The following is a 27,827-nucleotide window of genomic DNA, read 5'->3' as shown; positions in this document are numbered from 1 at the left end:
TAGCTCTGTCAGTGAAGTGAAATTTCAGGAGGGTATGTCTGATGGAATTGCACTTAAGACAGGGTTTGAGGGCAGCTATCCGAGACTTGTTGGAGCATTTTGGTGTCTATGTTCACTAATAATGGAGACTATTCATTGTAGCCACCCCCTTCATCGAGTTCCAGGTGGGAACAGGCATCAGAGATACAGATAGATAGGTAATGTTTTGTTTGTGATGTCAGTGATGCATCTGTTGATGCTGGGAGGAAGATATTGAGTACAGGCTGTCAAAGTGTAAAGCAAGGGTAAACTTTTTATCTATACTCAGAGGTTAGTAATTGGTTATGGAATGGTTTTCTGGGAGGGGCCTAATGCTGTTGCAAAGAACTTACCTATATATACACATGTAAGCTCCTTTTTTCAGGCATTCCTAATTTCCAATATTTTTTAGCACACAACTCTACAACCTTGTCCCTGGGAATAAGGGAGAAAGAATACTGCCCATGTATTGCCTACATGTCATGGAAGGCAATTAAAATGGGTGGAAATGGGGGCTGAAAATCCTTACCTCCAGTTTTATTTTCCAAATGAGGGAACAGAGAAGGTTGTCCTGAGAGGATTTTCCCCTCAAAGGCTCAGTCATATGTTCCTTATGCTACCTCACTATCACAGGAAATGGTGAACATGTATGGGAAAAAAAACTCTAAAAGCTGTTCACCATTTTCATTTACACCAGTTACCCCATGCCCTCTAATCGTACTCTTACCTGTCACATTTTCCACTCTTGCCCTCAAAACTCCTACCACTAAGACTTGATCCCATGCATCAAAACTGCTGAAGCATCCAACCTGCTCCTCTCAAAAGACACATACACAATAACAATTATCCCTTCTCATTTCACTACCAGACATAAACACTGACAATCATCCCCTCTTATAATCAATTTTCATTCTCACCCAGATCAGTCTTGAATTCAGTTCCTTGCAGATCATGACACATTTCCATAGCTCCTCCTTCAATCAGAAGAGCCAAACCTTCATTTGCTCTTGCCATCACATTATCTCCAGATTTTGCCCCTTGGATATTCCCAAACCATTCTTCCCTGTCTCTCTTTTGCTTATTTCATTCAGAGTTAGAACATCCAGGTTCCTCTCCCCAGACATAATAACTATCTCTCCAGCCTACTCACCATAGTTACATCCATGCATATTTAGGCACCCCAACCTAACCCTTCAAGGAGCATGTCCTGTTCCCTCATTTTGAAAGTGACAACACAAGGAGGGGAAGGGTTCCAGTCCCACACTTCCAACCCTTTTCCAGGGGCTCCTGCAGCTCCAAGGCTTTGTTACACTAAGTAGCCAGGACAAGATGGAATCCTTTAAGGTGAGAAGTGTTTTGTTGAGACTATACTGTGTTTCATCAATGGATGATGATAAACCAAGGCCAAAGGTGACTATGGACATGTCTTGGTCCTAAAAGACAAAGAATTACCTGACTCTACTTACCAAATAGCATCTGGATCAACCTTCTTCATGGCTTCATATATGGAAGCACCAATGCTTTTTAAGTACTCTGGATCACTGGATGTTGGAGTCATCTCATTGAAAGTGTCACAGTTATACATATGATTAGTCCCAAACTCTGATATCATCTGAAGCAGATAATAAACAAGTATGTATATACAGTATAAAAAGGTCATGCATATGAAATATATACCAATAAATACATAAAGTAATAGTACAGATGTATACAGGGGGGTTCTCAAATTACAGCAGAACAACAAACGGAAGAAAATTGGAATTTTTAGCCTATAGGGAATACCGTAATCAGCATGAGATACAGTCTAGCCATATGTCCAGCACCAGCTAACCTGCATATATGTACCTAATACCCATAAGAAATGTATAGAACACCCGCCCCTCACTTTATACTGGGGGGTTTTCCTCTGTGAAAACCTCACACATAGAGAAATTGCATATAGTAAACCAATAAACATAGAGAAAAATAGTATGTGTGCAACAGTGTGAGATATAATGTTCAAAATGTATGTTACCAGATTTTCATCATATCAGAACTAGAATTTACCACAGAAATTAAAAGAAATGTCATCTAATAAATTTAGGGCATTATTTCTGCTAAAAATAATTACAGTCAAAGAGATTCTCTTCCATTTAGCAGATAGTTCTGAGGTAGGAGATGTTGCTGGATGTTTGGATGTCAAATTAACAAACACAAACACAGCGGTAGCAGGAAAATCACAATAGCAGGTACATCCAAATCAAACGAGTAGCACAGATCTGCAGGCAATGGTCGTACTCAGAGACTGACCTGCTGGTGGGAACCTGGCCCACTTCACCCAGGAACCATGTTCACTCCATCCGCCAACCCTCACTGAATATCTGGTGAACTTTCTACCACACACTCCCACATAGTAGCAAATTGTAACAGCATAAAAAGATGGACTGGTAAAAGTAGGTTCCTCGCAGAATGGCAAAATTGTACATAGTGATTCCCCATAAATCAGGGAATGGGTATGTATGTAACACAAACATTAAAAAATAATAAAAAAGAATAATGTTATTTATCACTCTTACCTTCAATATGACCTGGTTAGGCCTGCCATAATTTCATCAACATTCATGATGATGGTATGCATGGTGGTTAATGGTAAGCCAAGAAGGCATGCAATATCAATAGCTCATTCTTTATTTCTACTGTGCTTTCTCACATCCATTTTCACATCAAGACTAACACTACTACATTAACGCTTTTGAACTCTAGGCAACTTTCCATTGGCACTAAATTTTCCACTGATGGTTAAAAGATTATGAGGATATAACAAAATACGTCTGGGGTAAACCATGGAAAGTTTTGTGGGGCCTGGATGTGGAAAGGGAGCTGTGGTTTCGGTGCATTATACATGACAGCTAGAGATAGTGTGTGAACGAATGTGGCCTTTGTTATCTTTTCCTAATGCTACCTCGCACACATGCGGGGGGAGGAGGTAGTTATTTCATGTGTGGCAGGGTGGTGACGGGAAATGAAAAAGGGCAGACAGTATGAATTATGTATATGTGTATATATGTATATGTCTGTGCATGTGTATATATGTATACGTTGAGATGTATAGGTATGTATATCTGCATGTGTGGATGTGTGTGTATATACATGTGTATGTGGGTAGGTTGGGCCATTCTTTCGTCTGTTTCCTTGCGCTACCTCGCTAATGCGGGAGACAGTGACAAAGTATAATGAATAAAAAATAATATCAAAATACGGTGTATCAGAGCATGGTATGATTACAAACTGCATCCACTACATTACTTACAGACTAGGGGGATGGAAGTCTACAGAAAATACTCTGTTTGACATCACAGCACACTCAAGAAAATTTTCTCACCTACCCAGTACCCATCCAGTGTGAAGGTTTAGATTATACTAATCCCCTTTGTATCCACTGAAAAATAACATTGGTGCAAAACTATGTGATGTTAAGTAATTTTTTCCCTAATAAAATGATGACATATATGTGAAATGATGAGTGACAGAATGACTTATAGTGGAGGCCCTCTGTATGAGGCAAAGAAGGATCCAAATGAGGAATTTTCAACGAAGTCTATCTTTTTTTTTTTTTTTTTTTTTTGCTTTGTCGCTGTCTCCCGCGTTTGCGAGGTAGCGCAAGGAAACAGATGAAAGAAATGGCCCAACCCCCCCCATACACATGTATATGCATACGTCCACACACGCAAATATACATACCTACACAGCTTTCCATGGTTTACCCCAGACGCTTCACATGCCTTGATTCAATCCACTGACAGCACGTCAACCCCAGTATACCACATCGCTCCATCTATTCCTAATAATACTCCTGATGTACCACCCAAATACAGTCCAACACCCAGTCATGATGTAATACAGTTGATATTCAATGAAAACATACCAAAAAGTCACTGTAATAAATGATGATGAAGGATTTAGGTGCTGCTGGAGTGGGGCTGAATGGCCTGATGTTTACTAGAAGGAAGAAGAAGGGGCACTAGGATTATCTCCATCAGTCCCTTATGCAGGAAAAAAAAGCTGCCATTTCATAGATAATTCAGATGAGGAGGACAAAAGGAGGGGGAGGATGCCCAGGAGGTAGGATAAGAAATTGCATACCATTCACTTTGCCCTACCATGGCTTTTATCATCAAGACCAACAAATAATCCACAAGAGCTTTAGGAACAGCATTATTTGTTCAACAAGGTAAGTAGCCTAAGCTTTTTCCACTGTAATATACATTATAATGGACTCCCTTGGTGTAGCAGTTAGCATTCCTAACGGTGATGCAATCACTGGCCACCCCGGGTCGAGTGCATAGTTTAAAATCCTGGTTGTGGCAGTAGGACCATAGTCAACCCAGCTGTTCATCCATCCTAGGGGTTGGTCAATAAAATGGTTACCAGGCTCAGGCAAGGGTGTGTGTATATATTTTCTTATTCATTATACTTAGTCGCTGTCTCCCGCATTAGCAAGGTAGTGCAAGGAAACAGACAAAAGAATGGCCCAATCCATGTACATACACATGTATATGCATAAACGCCAACACACACACATACACGTACCTATACATTTCAACGTATACATACATATACATACAAAGACATATACATATATACACGTGTACACATCCACACTTGCTGCCTTCATCCATTCCCATCGCCACCCCACCACACATGAAATGGTACCCCCCTTCCCCTGTGAGCACACAAGGTAGCGATTGGAAGAGACAACAAAGGCCAAATTCGTTCACACTCAGTCTCTAGCTGTCATGTGTAATGCACCAAAACCACAGCTCTCTTTCCACATCCAGGCCCCACAAAACTTTCTATGGTTTACCCCAGATGCTTCACACGCCCTGGTTTAATCCATTGACAGTATGTCCACCCCAGTATACCACATCATTCCAATTCACTCTATTCCTTGCACACCTTTCACCCTCCTGTATGATCAGGCCCCGATCACTCAAAATCTTTTTCATTGCTTTGAAGAATGTATGTGAGAAATACTTAGAAAAACAAATGGATTTGTATGTAGCATTTACGGATCTGAGAAGGCATATGATAGAGTTGATAAAGATCCTCTGTGGAAGGTATTAAGAGTATATGGTGTGGGAGGCAAGTTGCTAGAAGCAGTGAAAAGTTTTTATCAAGGATGTAAGGCATGTGTACGAGTAGGAAGAGAGGAAAGTAATGGTTCTCAGTGAATTTCGGTTTGCAGCAGGGGTGTATGATGTCTCCATGGTTGTTTAATTTGTTTTGGGATGGGGTTGCTAGGGAGGTGAATGCAAGAGTTTTGGAGAGAGAGGCAAGTATGCAGTCTGTTGTGGATAAGAGGGCTTGGAAGTGAGTAAGTTGTCATTCGCTGATGATACAGTGCTGGTGGCTGATTCGGGTGAGAATCTATGGAAGCTGGTGACTGAGTTTGGTAAACTGTGTGAAAGAAGAAAGCTGAGAGTAAATGTGAATAAGAGCAAGGTTATTAGGTTCAGTAGGGTTGAGGGACAAGTCAATGGGGAGGTATGTTTGAATGGAGAAAAACTGGAGGAAGTGAAGTGTTTTAGATATCTGGGAGTGGATTTGGCAGCAGATGGAACCATGGAAGTGGAAGAGAGTCACACGGTGGGGAAGGGGGCGAAAGTTCTGGGAGTGTTGAAAAATGTGTGGAAGGCAATAACATTATCTTGGAAAGCAAAAATGGGTATGTTTGAAGGAATAATGGTTCCAACAATGTTATATGATTGCAAGGCGTGGGCTATAGATAGGGTCGCGCGGAGGAGGGTGGATGTGTTGGAAATGGGATGTTTGAAGACAATATGTAGTGTGAGGTGGTTTGATTGAGTAGGTAATGAAAGGGTAAGAGAGATGTGTGGTAATAAAAAGAGAGTGGGTGAGAGAGAGAGCAGAAGAGGGTGTATTGAAATGGTTTGGTCACATGGAGAGAATGAGTGAGGAAAGATTGACAAAGAGGATATATGTGTCAGAGGTGGAGGGAACGAGGAGAAGTGGGAGACCAAATTGGAGGTGGAAAGATGGGGTGAAAAAGATTTTGAGAGATCACGGCCTGAACATGCAGGAGGATGAAAGGCATGCAAGGAATAGAGTGAATTGGAACGATGTGGTATACCGGGGTCGATGTGCTATCAATGGATTGAACCAGGGCATGTGAAGCGTCTGGGGTAAACCATGGAAAGTTTTGTGGGGCCTGGATGTGGAAAGGGAGATGTAGTTTCGGTGCATTACATATGACAGAGACTGAGTGTGAACTAATGTGGCCTGTGTTGTCTTTTCCTAGCGCTACCTCGCGCACATGCAGGGGGAGGGGGTGTCATTTCATGTGTGGCGGGGTGGCGACGGGAATGAATAAGGGCAGATAGTATGAATTATGTACATGTGTATATATGTATATGTCTCTGTGTGTATATATATGTATACATTGAGATGTATAGGTATGTATATGAGCGTGTGTGGATGTATATACATGAGGATGTATGTATATACATGAGGATGTGGGTGGGTTGGGCCATTCTTACCTCTGTTTCCTTGTGCTGCATCGCTAACGTGGGAGACAGCAACAAAGTATAACAAAATAATAAATAAATATATATATCCCAGGGGGTAAGGGAGAAAGAATACTTCCCATGTATTCCCTGCAGTCATAGAAGGCAACTAAAAGGGGAGGGAGCAGGGAGCTGGAAATTCTCCCCTCCTGTTTTTAATTTTCCAAAAGAGGGGACAGAGAAGGGGGCCAAGTGAGGATATTCCCTTTAAGGCTCAGTCCTCTGTTCTTAATGCTACCTTGCTAATGCAGGAAATGGCAAATATGTATGAAATTAAAATATATAAAATGTTAATGGGATGGCCTTGATTATGGCCTCTCTTGCCTGTGCCATCTCAGCTAACATAAAAAAAAGAATAACACTAATAATGATAATAACAAAAGAAAAAATATCAAAAACCAATTAGATCATAACTAAATTTCACTGATATGAACTAATAATAATAATATCATACCACTATACTGTAAATCAAATTTCATTAGACTTGTTCTCCACTACCCACAAAGTAATGCAAGAGGCAGACAAATAACAGCCTTATTTGCTTACATACACTTTCTTACTATCATGTATAATTCAACAAACTAGAGCCCCATCCACAGTTAAGCACTACCAATTATTCTGTGGTTTCTCGTGGTTGCTTTATATACCCTGGTTCACCCCTCTGACAGCAGTTTGTTCCCTGCATACCAAATAGCTCTAGTTTGACTTCTCCTATGAATGCCTTTTGCTCTCCTGAATATTTAGGCCATGGTAAGTCAGACTCTTTATTTCACCCTTCCATGTTCTTCTTAGCCCTACTAATCTGTCATAATCTTATTGTATGCATTCATGGGTAGACACTCCCCATTGCTCCCTCCACTTCCAGCATGGATACACTCTTAATAGAATCTCACTACTCATTCTCTCCACATGTCCAATTCATTTCAGTATACCCTATTCAGCTCTTTCAATCATACTCTGATTACTACCACACCTCCCTCTTATAGTGTCAGTTACTATGTGTTCAACCAAATACTCTCTTAAGGCATTTTATATCCATGTCCATCCACTTCCATGCTTTTGCATTCAGGGCACATGATTCAATCACTTCTTATGCAATCAATTAGCCTCACACCACATGCTGTCCTCAAGCATTTAATATCCAGCACATCCATCCTCTTTTGTTCTTTGCATTCAGACTATTGCACCTCAAATATAATCATCTTTGCCTTCACAGACATTGTCCATTCCTCCTATACATAACTCAATGCATCCATGACCTTAACCCCTTCTCCCATCCTATGATCTGCTTTAGTCTCTAAGGTTCCATCTGCTGCTAAGTCCACTCTCAGGCATCTGCAGCACTCCACTGCCTCCAGGTTCCTCCCCACTTTCAGACTTACTCTCAAACCATCCTATCTCATCTCCCTACTGCATCTCATCATCTCACGGTTGATTACATTATCTCTCAGCTTTCTTCCACACACACTCTCCAAACTCTGTCACCAGCTTATTGAGTTTCTCTCTAAAGTCAGCCACCAGTCATGCTATCTGCAAAGAGCACCTGATTCATCTCCCAGGTCCCTCTACCCCAAAAATGTTTAAGACTTGCCCTCATTCTGAGATCCCTGCATTCATCTACCTCAACCCACTCCATAAACAAATTAAACATCCTTTATGAAGATGCACTGCCATGGAGGGCAACTCATTCTTCTCCCACCATGTCAAAACAAGAAAGTAAGAATTTGACAGTAATAATAACTGACGAAATAATTATGGCAATAATGACAAAATCTTGTAGTAAACTCTTTCTCCCTTACCTCCTGGATAAATGTTGACCCTATGGTCTGGAAGAGTGGGTCATTTGCATCCAGCAAATATGTCCTGTATATAGAAAAATGAAAAATTATAACATGAGTACATAGAGGTGGAGCTAACTATAAAAGTGATCAACCACAACTTGTAATATACAGCATATACCTCTCAAAATTTCTAACACACTGTTGCTTGTTGTAAGACATAAGCACCTATGCCAAAAATCTTGAGTCTTCACAAAAAACGTATCAAAACCACAAAACTAAAAATGGCCTTAGATTCTAATGAACTATGCTTCTTTATCATACATCAATGGTTTTAAAGTCTAACATGATCTCTCTCTCTCTCTCTCTCTCTCTCTCTCTCTCTCTCTCTCTCTCTCTCTCTCTCTTATACATATATATATATATATATATATATATATATATATATATATATATATATATATATATATATATATTAGGTATTAGGTACAGTAGGGTTGAGGGTCAAGTCAATTGGGAGGTGAGTTTGAATGGAGAAAAACTGGAGGAAGTGAAGTGTTTTAGATATCTGGGAGTGGATCTGGCAGCGGATGGAACCATGGAAGCGGAAGTGGATCATAGGGTGGGGGAGGGGGCGAAAATCCTGGGGGCCTTGAAGAATGTGTGGAAGTCGAGAACATTATCTCGGAAAGCAAAAATGGGTATGTTTGAAGGAATAGTGGTTCCAACAATGTTGTATGGTTGTGAGGCGTGGGCTATGGATAGAGCTGTGCGCAGGAGGATGGATGTGCTGGAAATGAGATGTTTGAGGACAATGTGTGGTGTGAGGTGGTTTGATCGAGTGAGTAACGTAAGGGTAAGAGAGATGTGTGGAAATAAATAGAGCGTGGTTGAGAGAGCAGAAGAGGGTGTTTTGAAGTGGTTTGGGCACATGGAGAGGATGAGTGAGGAAAGATTGACCAAGAGGATATATGTGTCGGAGGTGGAGGGAACAAGGAGAAGAGGGAGACCAAATTGGAGGTGGAAAGATGGAGTGAAAAAGATTTTGTGTGATCGGGGCCTGAACATGCAGGAGGGTGAAAGGAGGGCAAGGAATAGAGTGAATTGGAGCGATGTGGTATACCGGGGTTGACGTGCTGTCAGTGGATTGAAGCAAGGCATGTGAAGCGTCTGGGGTAAACCATGGAAAGCTGTGTAGGTATGTATATTTGCGTGTGTGGACGTATGTATATACATGTGTATGGGGGGGGGGGTTGGGCCATTTCTTTTGTCTGTTTCCTTGCACTACCTCGCAAACGCGGGAGACAGCGACAAAGTGTAATAATAATAATAATAATATATATATATATATATATATATATATATATATATATATATATATATATATATATATATATATATATATATATATATTTCTTTTTCGCTACCTCGCAAACGCGGGAGACAGCGACAAAGTATGAAATATTTCTTTTTCTTTCACACTATTCGCCATTTCCCGCGTTAGCGAGGTAGCGTTAAGAACAGAGAACTGGGCCTTTAAGGGAATATCCTCACCTGGCCCCCTTCTCTATTCCTTCTTTTGGAAAATTACAAAAAAAAAAAATAATGAGAGGGGGGGGATTTCCAGCCCCCCGCTCCCTCCCCTTTTAGTCGCCTTCTACGACACGCAGGGAATACGTGGGAAGTATTCTTTCTCCCCTATCTATTTATTTATCTATCTATCTATTCATCTATTTTGCTTTGTTGCTGTCTCCCGTGTTTGCGAGGTAGCGCAAGGAAACAGACGAAAGAAATGGCCCAACCCACCCCCATACACATGTATATACATCCACGTCCACACACGCAAATATACATACCCATACATCTCAATGTAAACATATATATATATACACACACAGACACATACATATATATACATGAACACAATTCACACTGTCTGCCTTTATTCATTCCCACTGCCACCTCGCCACACATGGAATAACATCCCCCTGCCCCCTCATGTGTGCGGGGTAGCGCTAGGAAAAGACAACAAAGGCCCCATTCTTTTACACTCAGTCTCTAGCTGTCATGCAATAATGCCCGAACCACAGCTCCCTTTCCACATCCAGGCCCCACAGAACTTTCCATGGTTTACCCCCAGACGCTTCACATGCCCTGATTCAATCCACTGACAGCATGTTGACCCCGGTAAACAGAGAAGAGGTAATAAAAGCTTTGTGGAAGATGAAAGCTGGCAAGGTAGCAGGTTTGGATGGTATTGCAGTGGAATATATTAAAAAAGGGGGTGACTGTACTGTTGACTGGTTGGTAAGGTTATCTAATGTATGTATGATTCATGGTGAGGTGCCTGAGGATTGGCAGAATGCATGCATAGTGCCATTGTGCAAAGGCAAAGGGGATAAGAGTGAGTGCTCAAACTACAGAGGTATAAGTTTGTAGAGTATTCCTGGTAAATTATGTGGGAGGTTATTCATTGAGAGGGTGAAGGCATGTACAGAGCATCAGACTGGGGAAGAACAGTGTGGTTTCAGAAGTGGTAGAGGATGTGTGGATCAGGTGTTTGCTTTGTAGAATGTATGTGAGAAATACTTAGAAAAGCAAAACTCTATCATATGCCTTCTCCAGATCCACAAATGCTACATACAAATCCATTTGCTTTTCTAAGTATTTCTCACATACATTCTTCAAAGCAAACACCTGATCCACACATCCTCTACCACTTCTGAAACCACACTGCTCTTCCCCAATCTGATGCTCTGTACATGCCTTCACGCTCTCAATCAATACCCTCCCATATAATTTACCAGGAATACTCAACAAACTTATATCATTTTATTATTATACTTTGTCGCTGTCTCCCGCGTTTGCGAGGTAGCGCAAGGAAACAGACGAAAGAAATGGCCCAACCCCCCCCCCCCATACACATGTATATACATATGTCCACACACACAAATATACATACCTACACAGCTTTCCATGGTTTACCCCAGACGCTTCACATGCCTTGATTCAATCCACTGACAGCACGTCAACCCCGGTATACCACATCGCTCCAATTCACTCTATTCCTTGCCCTCCTTTCACCCTCCTGCATGTTCAGGCCCCGATCACACAAAATCTTTTTCACTCCATCTTTCCACCTCCAATTTGCTCTCCCTCTTCTCCTCGTTCCCTCCACCTCCGACACATATATCCTCTTGGTCAATCTTTCCTCACTCATTCTCTCCATGTGCCCAAACCACTTCAAAACACCCTCTTCTGCTCTCTCAACCACGCTCTTTTTATTTCCACACATCTCTCTTACCCTTACGTTACTCACTCGATCAAACCACCTCACACCACACATTGTCCTCAAACATCTCATTTCCAGGATATCCATCCTCCTGCACACAACTCTATCCATAGCCCACGCCTCGCAACCATACAACATTGTTGGAACCACTATTCCTTCAAACATACCCATTTTTGCTTTCCGAGATAATGTTCTCGACTTCCACACATTCTTCAAGGCCCCCAGAATTTTCGCCCCCTCCCCCACCCTATGATCCACTTCCGCTTCCATGGTTCCATCCGCTGCCAGATCCACTCCCAGATATCTAAAACACTTCACTTCCTCCAGTTTTTCTCCCTTCAAACTCACCTCCCAATTGACTTGACCCTCAACCCTACTGTACCTAATAACCTTGCTCTTATTCACATTTACTCTTAACTTTCTTCTTCCACACACTTTACCAAACTCAGTCACCAGCTTCTGCAGTTTCTCACATGAATCAGCCACCAGCGCTGTATCATCAGCGAACAACAACTGACTCACTTCCCAAGCTCTCTCATCCCCAACAGACTTCATACTTGCCCCTCAACAAACTTATACCTCTGTAATTTGAGCACTCACCTTTGTCCCCTTTGCCTTTGTACAATGGCAATATGCAAGCATTCCGCCAATCCTCAGGCACCTCACCATGAATCATACATACATTAAGTAACCTCACCAAACAGTCAACAATACAGTCACCCCTTTTTTAATAAATTCCACTGCAATACCATCCAAACCTGCTGCCTTGCAGGCTTTCATCTTCCGCAAAGCTTTTACTACCTCTTCTCTGTTTACCAAATCATTTTCCCTAACCCTCTCACTCTGCACACCACCTTGACCAAAACACCCTATATCTGCCACTCTATCATCAGACACATTCAACAAACCTTCAAAATACTTACTCCATCTCCTCACATCACCACTACTTGTTATCACCTCCCCATTAGCTACTTCAATGAAGTTCCATTTGTTCCCTTGTCTTACACACTTTATTCACCTCCTTCCAAAACATCTTATTATTCTCCCTAAAATTTAATGATACTCTCTCACCCAACTCTCATTTGCCCTCTTTCTCACCTCTTGCACCTTTCTCTTGACCTCCTGCCTCCTTCTTTTATACATCTCCCACTCATTTGCAGTAAGAATAAAATATACATACATATACATACACAGACATATGCATATATATACACATGTACATATTCATACTTGCTTGTCTTCATCCATTCCTGTTGCTACCTTATCCCACAGGAAACAGCATCGCTACTCACTGCTTCAGCAAAGCAGCTCCAGGAAAACAGACAAAAAAGGCCACACTCATTCACACTCAGTCTCTAGCTGTCATGTGTAATGCACCGAAACCACAGCTCCCTATCCTCATCCAGGCTCTACAGACCTTTCCTTGATTAATATATATGCCAGTATCAGTGGGATTAATGGGTAGGTGAGCATTTGTTTTTGGATGGATTTTTTTTGTGTGTGATTTTTCCTGTTTTGGGATGTGGATGCTTTGTGGCTGATTTCTGAGTGCCTCAACACTATGCTTGTGTATTCTTTGGGAAAAGTGCTTCATGAGTGGGGCTTGAGTTAGTGCAGTAGATGTAGATCATTTTAAATGTATACAAGACTTGGATGCCAGGGGTCCTGTGGTTCATTGTGTTAAGGAAGGAGTATCAGTTTGCATTTTGTGTTTTTAGTTATAAGGTTAATGATAGTGTTCTTTAAAGTCTGGCTTAGGTTAATGATAGTGTTCTTTAAAGTCTGGCTTTGTTCTGTGACTTCTGTTGATGATACAGGGTTATGTCTAAGCTGAATTCTTTGTTTTATGAGGTCTGCATCTTGGATTACATGTCAATTACTTCTGCTCAAGTGTTCAGCACTCTGCCCACACAGACATACAAACATATCACTAATCTTATTGACCTACAGTACTGCCCGATGGATGTGACAGGTGTCATAAGAGCTTTAGGAGCCCCATAGAATAAAGAAACGACTCCTCAAGCAGGAAGGTAAGATAAGGTATATAAAAAATAGAGAGAAAGACGGCCTCTTTATGTTTTTCAACTTCATTATCCCTCTCCCTTCATCCCTTCCCTTTGCCTCCTATCTCTTCTACTCACCTATTTCACCTTCCCCACACTTTAACTCTCTCTTTTTTCTTCCCTCCATATATCCCTTCCTTTCTTTTCTATCATTCCTAACCAAATATTTAGCCCAACTAACCTGGTATAGGGATCAGTGAAATGTCCCCAAGCTTCCAAACGGGTTACATTAGCTTCAGGGTAGAGTCTGGAAAATAAGTGCAATAAATTTATATACTAAGATATGTAATGATCTTTCTCCTCCTACATGACCTTCCATTATGTCCTTCAGACCACAGCATTAAAATCTTCTATGCAGATGACCTCACAATCATATCACAACACACTATCATCATCCACGCAACAACAAACATGCAACACTACATCATGCAATTACAGAAGTGTCTCACTCAAAACAATATTTGCATCACCATGGAAGTATAACGTCACCCTCTTTACCACAGAGAGACATGAATCCAACCTGCTCTATTTCATCACCCAAATTGATCAACCACTCCCTAACCAACAAAACTACACCCATACTAGGTGTCAGATATGACACAAATGGCAAGCTTTCCCCACACTACAAATAATGCAAAGTTCATAAATACTCTCAATACCTTCAGACCACTTACTAGTACCAAATCTGGACAAGAAAAAGGACCCCTTAGTATCGTCTGCAAACAATTCATCTGCTCCATCCTAAACTTCTGTGCTAGCTATAACCATATCAACAACTGTCAACAATAATTCACACCACAATGCTGTTTCACGTATGTACTTCATCACAGCACTGTTTAACCATTTTGTGAACTATATCAAATTCAGCATCACTGTTAGGATCATATGTTTTGTGATCAAGTGAACTAGCTATAAGTTATGCCAAGCATTTTTCAGTGCAGGTGGTTCCACTGACTTCCTTGCAATTATAGTAAGGTATATGTAAAATGCAACCTTTGATATTGAAATGCTTCTTGAAACAGGTACAATGGAACATGAATCAGAGTAGATCATTAGGCTCATGAATTTATTTTTGCAGCTGAAATTCTTGCTTTGAATAATCCTTCAATCCACTGCTAAAATCAGGGAAAAGCAACTGGGGTAAGCAGTAACAAAAGTACATTTTATGAGAAACCATCCCATTCAGTCAAAACAAAATATGACAATCAAGGGCAAGAAGTGTGATGCATTTATTTGAGTTTGCCTTTTTTCCAACTGGGTATCATAAGGAATGGCTTTGTGTATGTCTGCAAGTTTGACTCCCCATATCTGCTCCAAGTACTATATTTGACCAGTATTGACACCACAAAAAAGAAAAAAAAAACACAAACATTTACTGCAGTCTTCCACTTTACTAGAAAAAAGAAGTACAAACATTTACTACATTCTTCCACTTTACTGCATCTACTGATGTTATATTTCTTAATTGCTTGCATGTCTTCCCTTTTGCTTTAATGATCTATATGCATCAGATTCCAACTGAATGCCCATTATACTCTACCTGGTCAGTCCAGCAGGAACATGGCCAGCAAAGGCAGGAAGGACTGGTGTCATACCAAACTGTCGCATCCTTGCCAGAATCTGATGCTGAAGGGTTAATGTTTGGTTGTGCCAAGAAGGAGACAGTGGGCCACCCCACCCACGAATATTACCCATGCGCCCCCTGTTAATAAAGAAAAGTAGATACGAGGAAGGTGAAGACAACAAGAGTATCATTATAAGCAAAAGCAGGTAAAAGAGATGAGGAAGACAACAATCATGAAATGATGACAAATGAAATGAAAAAGTAGGAGAGCAATTAGAAGAATAAAAGAGTGGAAGAAAAAAGATAATAATGACAAGGATGATAAAGTGCATGCAAGGAACAAAATGCTAAAAAAAATTTTTAGTGATAAACAAAAGTAAAACACTAAGCTGACAGACCACAATCTCTCAAATCCAGTAATCCCATTAAAACCAGCTATTTTTTAATATATACAATCAAAACTGACTTGAGTAAAATTTGGGCATTGTAACCAAAAACCGAGGCTAATGTTGCTGTTTGTAGTTCTTCAGCATGAATGTTTTGACTGTAAGGCACTCTAGTCCCCATGCTTTGAGTCTCTTGTTTACACTAGCTTTTCACAGACTTTATTGGTTTTGTGACTTTTCTCAGTATTTTGCCTCTAATACACCCTACCATACCTTTCAAAATATAAAAGATCAGCATCTGGCCCTCATTGTGCTGGTGCATCAGAACGTAAATATCTTTTGCTCTTAATCACACAAGAATTGGAATTTAACATGCAAACTTCTACAGTGTGTACTATGTACAAAACAACCCACAGTATATAATAACAAAAACGAACAGTGCTATGCAATGATGGGTTCTGTAAGGAACTATGGAATGCTATGTAATGCAACTGGTTTAGGTTTTCTAGCAAAAGCATGAGACAATGCTAACACATCCTATCCCAAAGGTGTGATACTTCAGATGAATATCCTATGCCCCACTTACCAAGCTTGGAAAGCAGGACCAACAAAGTGTTCATCTAACTCAGCTTGTGTAAGCCCCATCTTTGTATAAAGACGCTGCCATATTGCCTCCTGTCCTGTGAAGGCCAGCGGTGCATTAATGCCATTCAATGCCATCCAGTCTATCTCCCGTTGCCATCTCTGCCATTGCCACCATACCATCGAGTAAGACACAGTGCACACATTCTGGTAGTAACGGAATCTGAAGAGTATAGGATGAAAGCATTGATGTGATGGTCTTGATTTTTTACCATACAAACATACAATGTTGTCCTAGAGAATACTGTCTTGTGGAATTATTTCAAGACTGTTTTTAATCTGTTCACATGTCACATTATCCAAATGAAGGAGCTTCCTTTACATTTACACAAACTAAACAATGCAAATCCAATGGGTGTGGATCAGACCTCTCTCTCTGAGAGGCATCAAGGAAAAAGACAAATGTTTTAGATATAAAAGAACCTCAATAAGGATGATCCAGAATTATCAAATTGGGAGTGATTCCAGATAACATACTAAAAAGTATATCAGATACAAAGAAAAAAATTTCTGAAAAAAAGACAATGATTATGCAGTGCAATAGCAGGAGAAATAAGATACTTGCATGGAGTGACTTCACAAACATCTAGAAGAATCTATGACTCATGGATGAAGTCAGTCCCTGATGAATTCATATTGAAAATTCATTCAAAGGAATGGCAACTGAGAGGAATATTATCATTCAGCGACCAAGACATATGGTAAATGCCATGTGCTAGCCTTGCCTTTCTTGCATAATCTTACCATAAGTAAGAGTATGTAGGTACACACTCTCTCTATGGGTCAGCCTTGAAATAACTGGCATAATTTCATCAAAGGTACTTGTAGGTACTCTCTATATTACTAACCTGTCATTGGATGTGACCTTAAATTGTGCATGGGGAAGTGTCACTGGTAAGTCAAGCTGATCAGCTTCCCATGAGACATGGGCATAACAACTGTACTTGAGGTAGTGAAGGATCCCCCATGCAGCTGCAACACCGCTTGTTCCTGCTATATCCACACTCGTGTTGACACCAGGTGATGCTACCTGGAGGAGATGATAAGATTATTGAAAAGATATATATAATTTTTTTTCAAACTTGATCATGTTTTTCACATTAGCACAGTAGCACCACCAACAGACAGGAAACAGCATCGCTACCCCCTACTTCAGCAAGGTAGCACCAGGAAAACAGACAAAAAAGGCCATATTCATTCACACTAAGTCTCTAGCTGTCGTGTATAATGCACCGAAACCACAGCTCCCTTTCCACATCCAGGCAACACAAAACTTTCCATGGTTTACCCCAGACGCTTCACATACCCTGGTTCAATCCATTGACGGCATGTCGACCCTGGTATACCACATCGTTCCAATTCACTCTATTCCTTACACGCATTTCACCCTCTTGCATGTTCAGGCCCCGATCGCTCAAAATCTTTTTCATTCCATCTTTCCAGCTCCAATTTGGTCTCCCACTTCTCGTTCCCTCCACCTCTGACACATATATCCTCTTTGTCAATCTTTCCTCACTCATTCTCTCCATGTGACCAAACCATTTCAAAACACCCCCTTCTGCTCTCTCAACCACACTTTTTATTATCGCACATCTCTCTTACCCTTTCATTACTTACTCAATCAAACCACCTCACACCACATATTGTCTTCAAACATCTCATTTACAACACATCCACCCTCCTCCGCACAACCCCATCTATAGCCCACACCTCGCAACGATATAACATAGTTGGAATCACTATTCCTTCAAACATATCCATTTTTGCTTTCCAAGATAACATTCTCGACTTCCACACATTTTTCAATGCTCCCAGAACTTTCGCCCCCTCCCCCACCCTATGATTCACTTCCACTTCCATGGTTCCATCCACTGCCAAATCCACTCACAGATAGCTAAAACACTTCACTTCCTCCAGTTTTTCTCCATTCAAACTTACCTCCCAAATGACTTGTCCCTCAACCCTACTGTACCTAATGGCCTTGCTCTTATTCCCGTTTACTCTCTTCTTTCACACACTTTACCAAACTCAGTCACCAGCTTCTGCAGTTTCTCACGTGAATCAGCCACCAGCGCTGTATCATCAGTGAACAACAACCGACTCACTTCCCAAGCTCTCTCATCCACAACTGACTGCATACTTGCCTTCTTTCCAAAACTCTTGTATTCACCTCCCTAACAACCCCATCCATAAACAAATTAAACAGCCATGGAGACATCCTACACCCCTGCCGCAAACCTACATTCACTGAGAACCTATCACTTTCCTCACTTCCTACATATACACATGCCTTACACCCTCGATAAAAACTTTTCACTGCTTCTAACAACTTGCCTCCCACACCATATATTCTTAATACCTTCCACAAAGCATCTCTATCAACTCTATCATATGCCTTCTCCAGATCCATAAATGCTACATACAAATCCATTTGCTTTTCTAAGTATTTTTCACATACTTTTTTCAAAGCAAACACCTGATCCACACATCCTCTACCACTTCTGAAACCACACTGCTCTTCCCCAATCTGATGCTCTGTACATGCCTTCATGTGTGGTAATAAAAACAGTGTGGTCCTGAGAGCAGAAGAGGGTGTTTTGAAATGGTTTGGTCACATGGAGAGAATGAGTGAGGAAAGATTGACAAAGAGAATATATGTCTCAGAGGTGGAGGGAATGAGAAGTGGGAGACCAAATTGGAGGTGGAAAGATGGAGTGAAAAAGATTTTGAGCGATCGGGGCCTCAACATGCAGGAGGGTGAAAGGCGTGCAAGGAATAGAGTGAATTGGAACGATGAGGAATACCGGGGTTGATGTGCTATTAATGGATTGAACCAGGGCATGTGAAGCGTCTGAGGTAAACCATGGAAAGGATTGTGAGGCCTGGATGTGGAAAGGGAGCTGTGGTTTTGGTGCATTATACATGACAGCTAGAGACTGAGTGTGAACGAATGTGGCCTTTGTTGTCTTTTCTTAGTACTACCTCGCGCACATGCACGGGGAGGGGGCTGTCATTCCATGTGTGGCAGGGTGGCGACGGGAATGAATAAGGGCAGACAGTATGAATTATGAACATGTGTATATATGTATATGTCTGTGCGTGTATATAAATGTATACGTTGAGATGTATAGGTATGTCTATGAGCGTGTGTGGACATGTATGTATATACATGTGTATGTGGCTGGGTTGGGCCATTCTTTTGTCTGTCCTCGTGCTACCTCGCTAACATGGGAGACAGCGACAAAGTATATTATTATCAAAAAAGGGGGTGACTGTATTGTTGACTGGTTGGTAAGGTTATTCAATGTATGTATGACTCAAGGTGAGGTGCCTGAGGACTGGCAGAATGTTTGCATAGTGCCATTGTACAAAGGCAAAGGGGATAAGAGTGAGTGTTCAAATTACAGAGGTATAAGTTAGTTGAGTATTACTGGGAAATTATATGGGAGGGTATTGATTGAGAGGGTGAAGGCATGTACAGAGCATCAGATTAAGGAAGAGCAGTGTGGTTTCAGAAGTGGTAGAGGATGTGTGGATCAGGTGCTTGATAAATGTATGTGAGAAATACTTAGAAAAACAAATGGATTTGTATGTAGCATTTATGGATGTGTGGATCAGGTGTTTGCTTTGAAAATGTATGTGAGAAATACTTAGAAAAGCAAATGGATTTGTATGTAGCATATGATAGAGTTGACAGAGATGCTCTGTGGAAGGTATTAAGAATATATGGTGTGGGAGGTAAGTTGTTAGAAGCAGTGAAAAGTTTTTATTGAGGAAATAAGGCATGTGTACGTGTAGGAAGAGAGGAAAGCGATTGGTTCCCTGTGAATGTTGATTGAAGCAGGGGCGTGTGATGTCTCCATGGTTGTTTAATTTGTTCATGGATGGGGTTGTTAGGGAGGTGAATGCAAGAGTTTTGGAAAGAAGGGCAAGTATGCAGTCTGTTGTGGATGAGAGAACTTGGGAAGTGAGTCAGTTGTTGTTTGCTGGTGATACAGCGCTGGTGGCTGATTCGGGTGAGAAACTGCAGAAGCTGGTGACTGAGTATGGTAAACTGTGTGAAAGAAGAAAGCTGAGAGTAAATGTGAATAAGAGCAAGGTTATTAGGTAAAGTAGGGTTGAGGGACAAGTCAATTGGGAGGTAAGTTTGAATGGAAAAAAACTGGAGGAAGTGAAGTGTTTTAGATATCTGGGAGTGGATATGGCAGCAGATGGAACCATGGAAACGGAAGTGAATCATAGGGTGGGGGAGGGGGTGAAAGTTCTGGGAGCGTTGAAAAATGTGTGGAAGCCAAGAACATTATCTTGGGAAGCAAAAACGGGTATGTTTGAAGGAATAGTGATTCCAACAATGTTATATGGTTGTGAGGCGTGGGCTATAGATCGACTTGTGTGGAGGAGGGTGGATGTGCTGGAAATGAGATGTTTGAGGACAATGTGTGGTGTGAGGTGGTTTGATCAAATAAGTATTGAAAGGGTAAGAGAGATGTGTGGTAATAAAAAGTGTGTGGTTGAGAGAGCAGAAGAGGGTGTTTTGAAATGGTTTGGTCACATGGAGAGAATGAGTGAGGAAAGATTGACAAAGAGGATGTATGTGTCAGAGGTGGAGGGAACGAGAAGTGGGAGACCAAATTGGAGGTGGAAAGATGGAGTAAAAAAGATTTTGAGCGATTGGGGCCTGAACATGCAGGAGGGTGAAAGGCGTGCAAGGAATAGAGTGAATTGGAACGATTGTGGTATACCGGGGACGACGTGCTGTCAATGGATTGAACCAGGGTATGTGAAGCGTCTGGGGTAAACCATGGAAAGTTTTGTGGGGCCTGGATGTGGAAAGGGAGCTGTGGTTTCGGTGCATTATACATGACAGCTAAAGACTGAGTATGAACAAATGTGGCCTTTGTTGTCTTTTCCTAGCGCCACCTTGTGCACATGCGGGGGTAGGGGGTTTTCATTTTATGTGTGGCGAGGTGGCAGCGGGAATGAATAAGGGCAGACTGTATGAATTATATACATGTGTATGTATGTATATGTCTCTGTGTGCATATATATGTATACGTTGAGATGTACAGACATGTATATGTGCTGTGTGTGGACGTGTATGTATATACATGTGTATGTGGGTGGGTTGGGCCATTCTTGAATAAATATATATATGTATATTTTCATGGTAAAGAGATACATTCCTAAGGAATCCCCCTCCTTAGGAAAAGTTCAAATGAAAGGATCTATACTCTCCACAAGAGAAATGAAAGGAATTCTGGGAAAAGTGACCAATTTCTGTTGGAAATTGAAAGTTGCTATTTTGCTGTTTTTATTCTAAAACTACCACCTCTACTACTACAATTTACAGGAAAATCTGATAAAAACTTTAGCTATCAACAAAAATCAATCTAAAAACTGATATCCGTAGCTATGTGTCAAGTCTCAAATCAGTCAAATCCTTTAATAAATTACATTAAAAAATTGCACATACTTTCAACAATTATTGTTCAGCGTGCTGACATACTTCTTTATAATCAGCCTCTAATAAGTTCAAAAATATGAAGAGTGGTGGCTTATACACCAACCCTATATCTTTGTAAAGCTAACAGAGCCTGAATAGCCTTGCTTTCAACATTCTGCCACTGATCATATCTAGGTCATGGTGGCATTGACCCTATATTCTACAGCATATATTTAGCATACTATCACAAATTGAAATAAGAAAGAATTCTGTGGAACACTGATATAAATCTAAATTTTCACAACGCAGCCCACTGAAATTTGCAATGCAGTCTAACGACTGGTGGATCTGGTCTTGGATATTATCGGTATCATGCCATTTGTGTAGCTTAGCTAGAAAAGGCAGTGTCAGTTGTTTACACATCCTCAACACCAAATTATATACTTCTGAGGCATTAAAGTCCCCAAAGTCATTCCCATTCTCAGGTGCTGCCGAACTGTATTAGGTTTCTGTATCAATTGCAGTCTACTATCTCTTGGGACGCATTGTTGCTGAGAAGAAAAAAAAATAGAAACGAGAAAAAAGTTTGCAATTTATTCTACGATGTTTAGCCTATATCAGCATTAAAGGGAATGTGACACATAACAGCTTGACAACATCTGATAGGAAGACGACTTTTAAATCAACAATATCACAATAAAAACACAAGAGTTAAATGACAAGTTAAATGTATACTCAAACAGCTGATCAAGTGTCAATAAACAGAAAACGATACGTGATTACAGAAGTCAGCACTTTAAACCTTGTGCCACTCATATGACAATAAGCAATAACATACGAATACCACAGGTCAGTATAACATCTTTAAGCTACCTACAAGTAAAATCTGATGATCGCATATTTTACATATGGAATGTACGTACATACATGAAGAAACTCATGGGCATAATCTTTAAACATCGACATTTAAAAGCAATTTAGATCATTATTTCAAGTTGCTAGGCATATACTCATATATCAGACCATAAATAATGAGATAATAAATATATGGGGGAAATATAACATAGCAATCAACAAAAAATCTATAAAATCAACCTCAAAATACAGAAGAGATATCAACTTACCACATGGCCAATCATACGGCATCTGCTTAAAAGAGGGCAGCAGGTACAGATGTGTGGCGGGATTTTCAAGGATGAATGGCTTGTGTCAACTTATTATAGTAGAAAGAAAAGGTTTTCTGAAGCTATGGGGTAAGTCTACTTGTCGCAGTTAATGGTAATAAAGGTGAGTGAATGTCTGCTTGTCACAACAAAAAGGTAATGTCTCACTTTCCATCTTTAAAGAACATTCTCCTGTTAATTTCTCTGAATGAATGTATACAATAACTACGGGGTGCCATGATCACTGAGATGAAAATTTGAAATGCTAGTTTGACGAGTAGCCATAAATGATGATGATTTAAATCTTCGAGCAAGACCATGCATAAATAAATGGAATTGGACCGGTGCACTAAACTATCCGTACTGGCCACCAGCAAAATCAATTTGTAATCATTTCTTTGCATGGTACCTGTAGGCCACATGTTTTTGGTATGAAGTAGTTCCCCAAAGTCTATCAGTCTGTCTTCCTTGGTTCTTGTCAGAAAAGTAACAATAAATAAAAATCTATTTTTGGAACATTTTCAGCCAGTGTCATAAATTAGAAGGCGTGAGTGCTTTATAATGCTTGACATAAAACTGACAGAGTCAAGCTGCTTACGATTGCTGCTGCAAACGTGAGGTTTAATTTGTATAGAAATGAAGTCTTACATATAAGCCTGCTATTTGTAATGTGGTCATAAGGTTAGTGCCCCACGTCGTATCTCTGACACAGACACATATGCAGATCTTTTAAAATGATCGGTTTTCACGTACGAACACCTAAACAGTTGATTTATTTAGAAGGAAGGAAATTGGATCATAAGTACTAAACAGCCAATGGCTTATATATGTATCCCATATTGTGACTTTAAAAGCAGCCCTTTAGCACCCTTATTTCCCGAACTCTATCACCACCCATTTAGCATACCGTAAAAGTATCCTTTCCTTCAGGACCAAGTGCAGGATCCACTCTGACGGAAAACTCCTTTGATCTCTGTGGTAGCAGGCGCTGCAGAAGTCCCTCGACCGCCTGTGTCTGCTCCTCGGGGCTGGTGTCGGGTACGGTCTGTGCAAAGTACTGCTCCCATGGAGGAGTCTCTCCCGATGAAGTACCTGCGGGCATAATCAATGCATTCTGTGAGGGGAGACTCTGGCTTTTCTCTCTATGTAAATGATCATTGCTCTCTAAAGAGTGATCAGAATCATTTTCACCCTCCCCACATAATGACCTTTCTTTTCCAAACATTCCTCAGTGCTCAAAGAACCTTTACCCCCTTACCCGTTCTGTCTCACTTTCACTTCCATTATTTCATTCTTTGCTATGTTTATTACCCGGGACCTAAAACACTCCAATTCCTCCAAATTTCCTCCATTCAACTCACATCCCAACTAACCTGTACCTCTACACTACTAACATTGCTTTTAATCAAATTTACTTTCATTTTCCTCCTTTCACACACAATCCCAAACCCAGACACCAACTACTGCAGTTTCTCACTCAATTCTACCACCAATTCTGCGTCATTAGCAAACATCAACTGGCTTTTTAAGGGTGAGGCACTAAAAGCTAAGAAGTGGCAATGTAGTTCACCAGTTCTTGATACTCTTTTGCAGTGGCTATCACCTTGAGGGAGTTTCCAAAGGGAGCAGGCCTCAGAGATATGGAAAGATAACAACCTTTAATCTAATTTTCCTAATCAATTTCAATACTTAATAGCATTACCCCGTCAATAATACGTTTATATGATATCTAATACAACTGAATCAAGCTCATGCCTTCCCGCTCTAGAAACCCACCATGAAAAACATTTTCCGTACTTCAAGCTTCAACATACTAAGAAATTCTAAAGTATTTTCCCCTCTTTGGCCTGTACCTACCATGTCTGGAACTGATAAACGTTCTTCAGAGCACGACCCTTGGGTATAATGACATGGATTTTGACCTGTCTCCTACAGATCATGTACGTACAAGGTCACGCCATTATATAATATCCAAGGATCTTGCCATCGTGCTCGAGGAGTTACATACCAACAGTCCCTCTAATTCTAAGTTACTTCAACACTTACACTGGCTTGAAAAAGTTACCACAACCTGTTACTATATTCGTAAAACTTAACCCCTGATCCCAGTGCCAAACTTAACGGTAGCCTACGAAACGCTAAATATAGCTGTTACACGATTCTTCATCATTCATCTACTCATTATCATCCTAACTTTTCCCCTTATTTTGACAAAAAACAAACTATCCTCCATCTGTAGACTAAATTACATTTGTCACAGCCGGAAGTGAAAGTCCACATATAGGTAATGTATATGTAACAACTTACCATCACCTTTATAATTATGAATTAAACTCATGTTTTGGAACATAACTCACCAGTAACTGAACCAATCATCATCATCATTACAGCTGTTACCAGCACAGGAACTGTCAACGTCCCCTGAAGTATACCTTTCTTCCATACGCCCCCCTGAAACAATGGTGATAAGGTGAATGATAAGATAAAGAGACGGAAATTGAATAACGTTCATACCTAAACGGACATATAGACATGCACACATACATACTCACTAAAAAACTTGTAATTAAGGATGTAAATGAGTATGAGTGGTGGATGAATGGAACAGACTGACTGAGGACATGGTTCATACAGACAGCATACATAAATCTAAGTTTGTATGTGTAAAGAGCGTTCCAGAGATGGGATCGCACGAGTGTAAATCTGCAATCTCGTACTATACAAATAAGTAAATATATATAAGTGGTTACACACACAGTTGACTGGGAAATTGAAAACGATTGCTGGAAACTTCAGAAAAAGGTAATTGCTTATCTTTAAGCTACGTACCATTATCGCGAACAATTGTACTATAAAACCCAAGTAAAATCGATCACAACTAAGCATCCAAAGTATCTCAGGGGTTCTTACGATAACTAACATGGATTAAGGAAGAAGACGTTATGTCCTCAAATTTTACTTGAGTGTTGTGTGTGTACTGGATGATATGCAACAGCGATGGTTGATTGGACTATCAGATCTGGACCCAAGATGCTCTTGATACTGATTTTTTTTTTTTTTTTTACAGATGCTGAAGTTTTCAGTAGGTAGCATGAACAAGAGAAGCCTCCGAAATAGAACGAGTTGCTTAGGCAAACAGAAAAAAATGACTAAAGACACTTTGTAAAGGAACGCAACATACGGAGTCCCGCAAGGGTCACACTTAAGCACACTGATATCCATGACTGATAAAAACGATCTTCCCGATGGGCTAAATTCCTACTGAATACGTTTGCAAGTCATGCTGAATACATGGTATTCCGGTTGGTTGGTTACTTAGGCTTTAATCCTATAAACTGCCAGGTTATTAAGGCCGTCAGAGACAAGCTATACCCCACTCGAAAATCTTTAACACCTTCTGCATGCGTTAAAGATAATTCCATAATCACGTACATTCTTTCTGGCTATTGCCCATGATGCTCAGAGATGTAGTGACTTATATAAGCCACACCACTTATATACAGGAAGATCTTAACATTTTTCAGAGCCATGTGGAAAGGTAGGGACTACAACTAAATTCAGGTCTTGTTGCAAAGGAGCAACAGGAAAGACCTCAGATGGGGTGGGTCTTTAAGGCCGGAAATCATGCATCCGGCCAGGCTTCTAGAGTGAAGATAGTGCAGACATTACTGTGTTTGACGTTGCTAAGGAAGGTAATGAGTCCGGTCTAACATATGCCCGACGAAAAACATGAACAAAATGACAAATACAGTTAACATTCATATTCATACACTTTAAGAACACCTCTTCTGTTACATCATGAAGCATCGATACTGCAGCCTGAAATAAATATCATCTAAAGAATTTTCGTAATCTATCACACATAAACCTCAATGTCTCACCTGCATGACCTTCCACCCTCTCAAGTGCGAATACAACAAAGTTGCAAACCACACAAAATAGTGAACTCGGAACAATCACTGACTGCCGCCACTACAAACACTCGACACCTTCACAGTGAAACAAAGATCCTCCCGATACAGTTCCACTCAGTTCTACGCAAACCACTAAATTCTAAACATCAAACCCCGAGTAGAAGCAAAAAGCGTACCCCTCTCTCACACTTCAGTAACCTCTACTCACATATCCTTCAACTACCAACAAATATAACACTGACAAAACAAATACACACCTAACCCGACTATGACAACATAACCGATCTCCTAACTCAGTCTTAAACTCTAATCCACCAGACGTGCACCCACCATCAAACACCCCAGACAAACACGAGTCACACATCTCTACGTCCTAGAAATCACTCGTCACTAAAACAATACAAAAACCGTTTCAACACATCCTAAGACCCATGTCCACGATGTAACTAACGTAAAGAAGACACTGAGCTCTTACTACCCATTTGCCATGCACTCTCTGCACATTAGACGCACTTACATCACAATTTATGACCTATAGTCCCGATCGGTGGACGCGGCTAGTTTCCTGAGAGCTGCAGGCTCCTAGGATATATATATATATATATATATATATATATATATATATATATATATATATATATATATATATATGACATCGAACAATAAAGCAAAATCTCTTACAATGGTTAAAAATGACTAATTGTACGACACTTGCAACACTGACGACTGAAGTTACACAAAATAAGACATTCTTCATTCTCTGTATTCACCTGTTATCATGCTTCATGAGTAACGGCTATCACGAGATAAAAGTCTAAACAAACATTCTAAAATACTGAGTAAATATCTGTCTTTTCAGAAAGAATGTGCATATAATCCCACAGCGAATGGCACCTTAATAAAGGAGTTAAAATCAGTTAAATTGCTTTCCGTGCCTTTTATTATGATTGTCTGACTTAGTAACGACATGCCCTAAAAAATACACACATTCATCACCATCA

At 40.5% G+C, this 27,827-nt stretch overlaps 1 protein-coding gene across 5 annotated transcripts in view; it reads right to left on the bottom strand.

Moving 5' to 3' along the window:
- Window positions 1-27,827, bottom strand: part of Naglu (N-acetyl-alpha-glucosaminidase) — a 106,824-nt gene that overhangs the window by 76,143 nt on the left and 2,854 nt on the right. For all 5 annotated transcript variants that reach the window (XM_071689421.1, XM_071689422.1, XM_071689420.1 and 2 more), the window contains exons 3-10: window positions 25,270-25,363; window positions 23,820-24,004; window positions 17,155-17,336; window positions 16,251-16,469; window positions 15,255-15,416; window positions 13,896-13,961; window positions 8,381-8,444; window positions 1,485-1,630 (exon numbers count right to left, since the gene is read on the bottom strand). In XM_071689421.1, the coding sequence (XP_071545522.1) occupies window positions 1,485-1,630; window positions 8,381-8,444; window positions 13,896-13,961; window positions 15,255-15,416; window positions 16,251-16,469; window positions 17,155-17,336; window positions 23,820-24,004; window positions 25,270-25,363 (1,118 nt within the window). The remainder of the gene's footprint in view (window positions 1-1,484; window positions 1,631-8,380; window positions 8,445-13,895; window positions 13,962-15,254; window positions 15,417-16,250; window positions 16,470-17,154; window positions 17,337-23,819; window positions 24,005-25,269; window positions 25,364-27,827) is intronic.

Source organism: Panulirus ornatus, chromosome 47 (assembly GCF_036320965.1).
Source record: "Panulirus ornatus isolate Po-2019 chromosome 47, ASM3632096v1, whole genome shotgun sequence".
In the NCBI taxonomy this organism is placed as follows: domain Eukaryota; kingdom Metazoa; phylum Arthropoda; class Malacostraca; order Decapoda; family Palinuridae; genus Panulirus; species Panulirus ornatus.
This window is presented reverse-complemented; position numbering and strand designations above follow the sequence as displayed.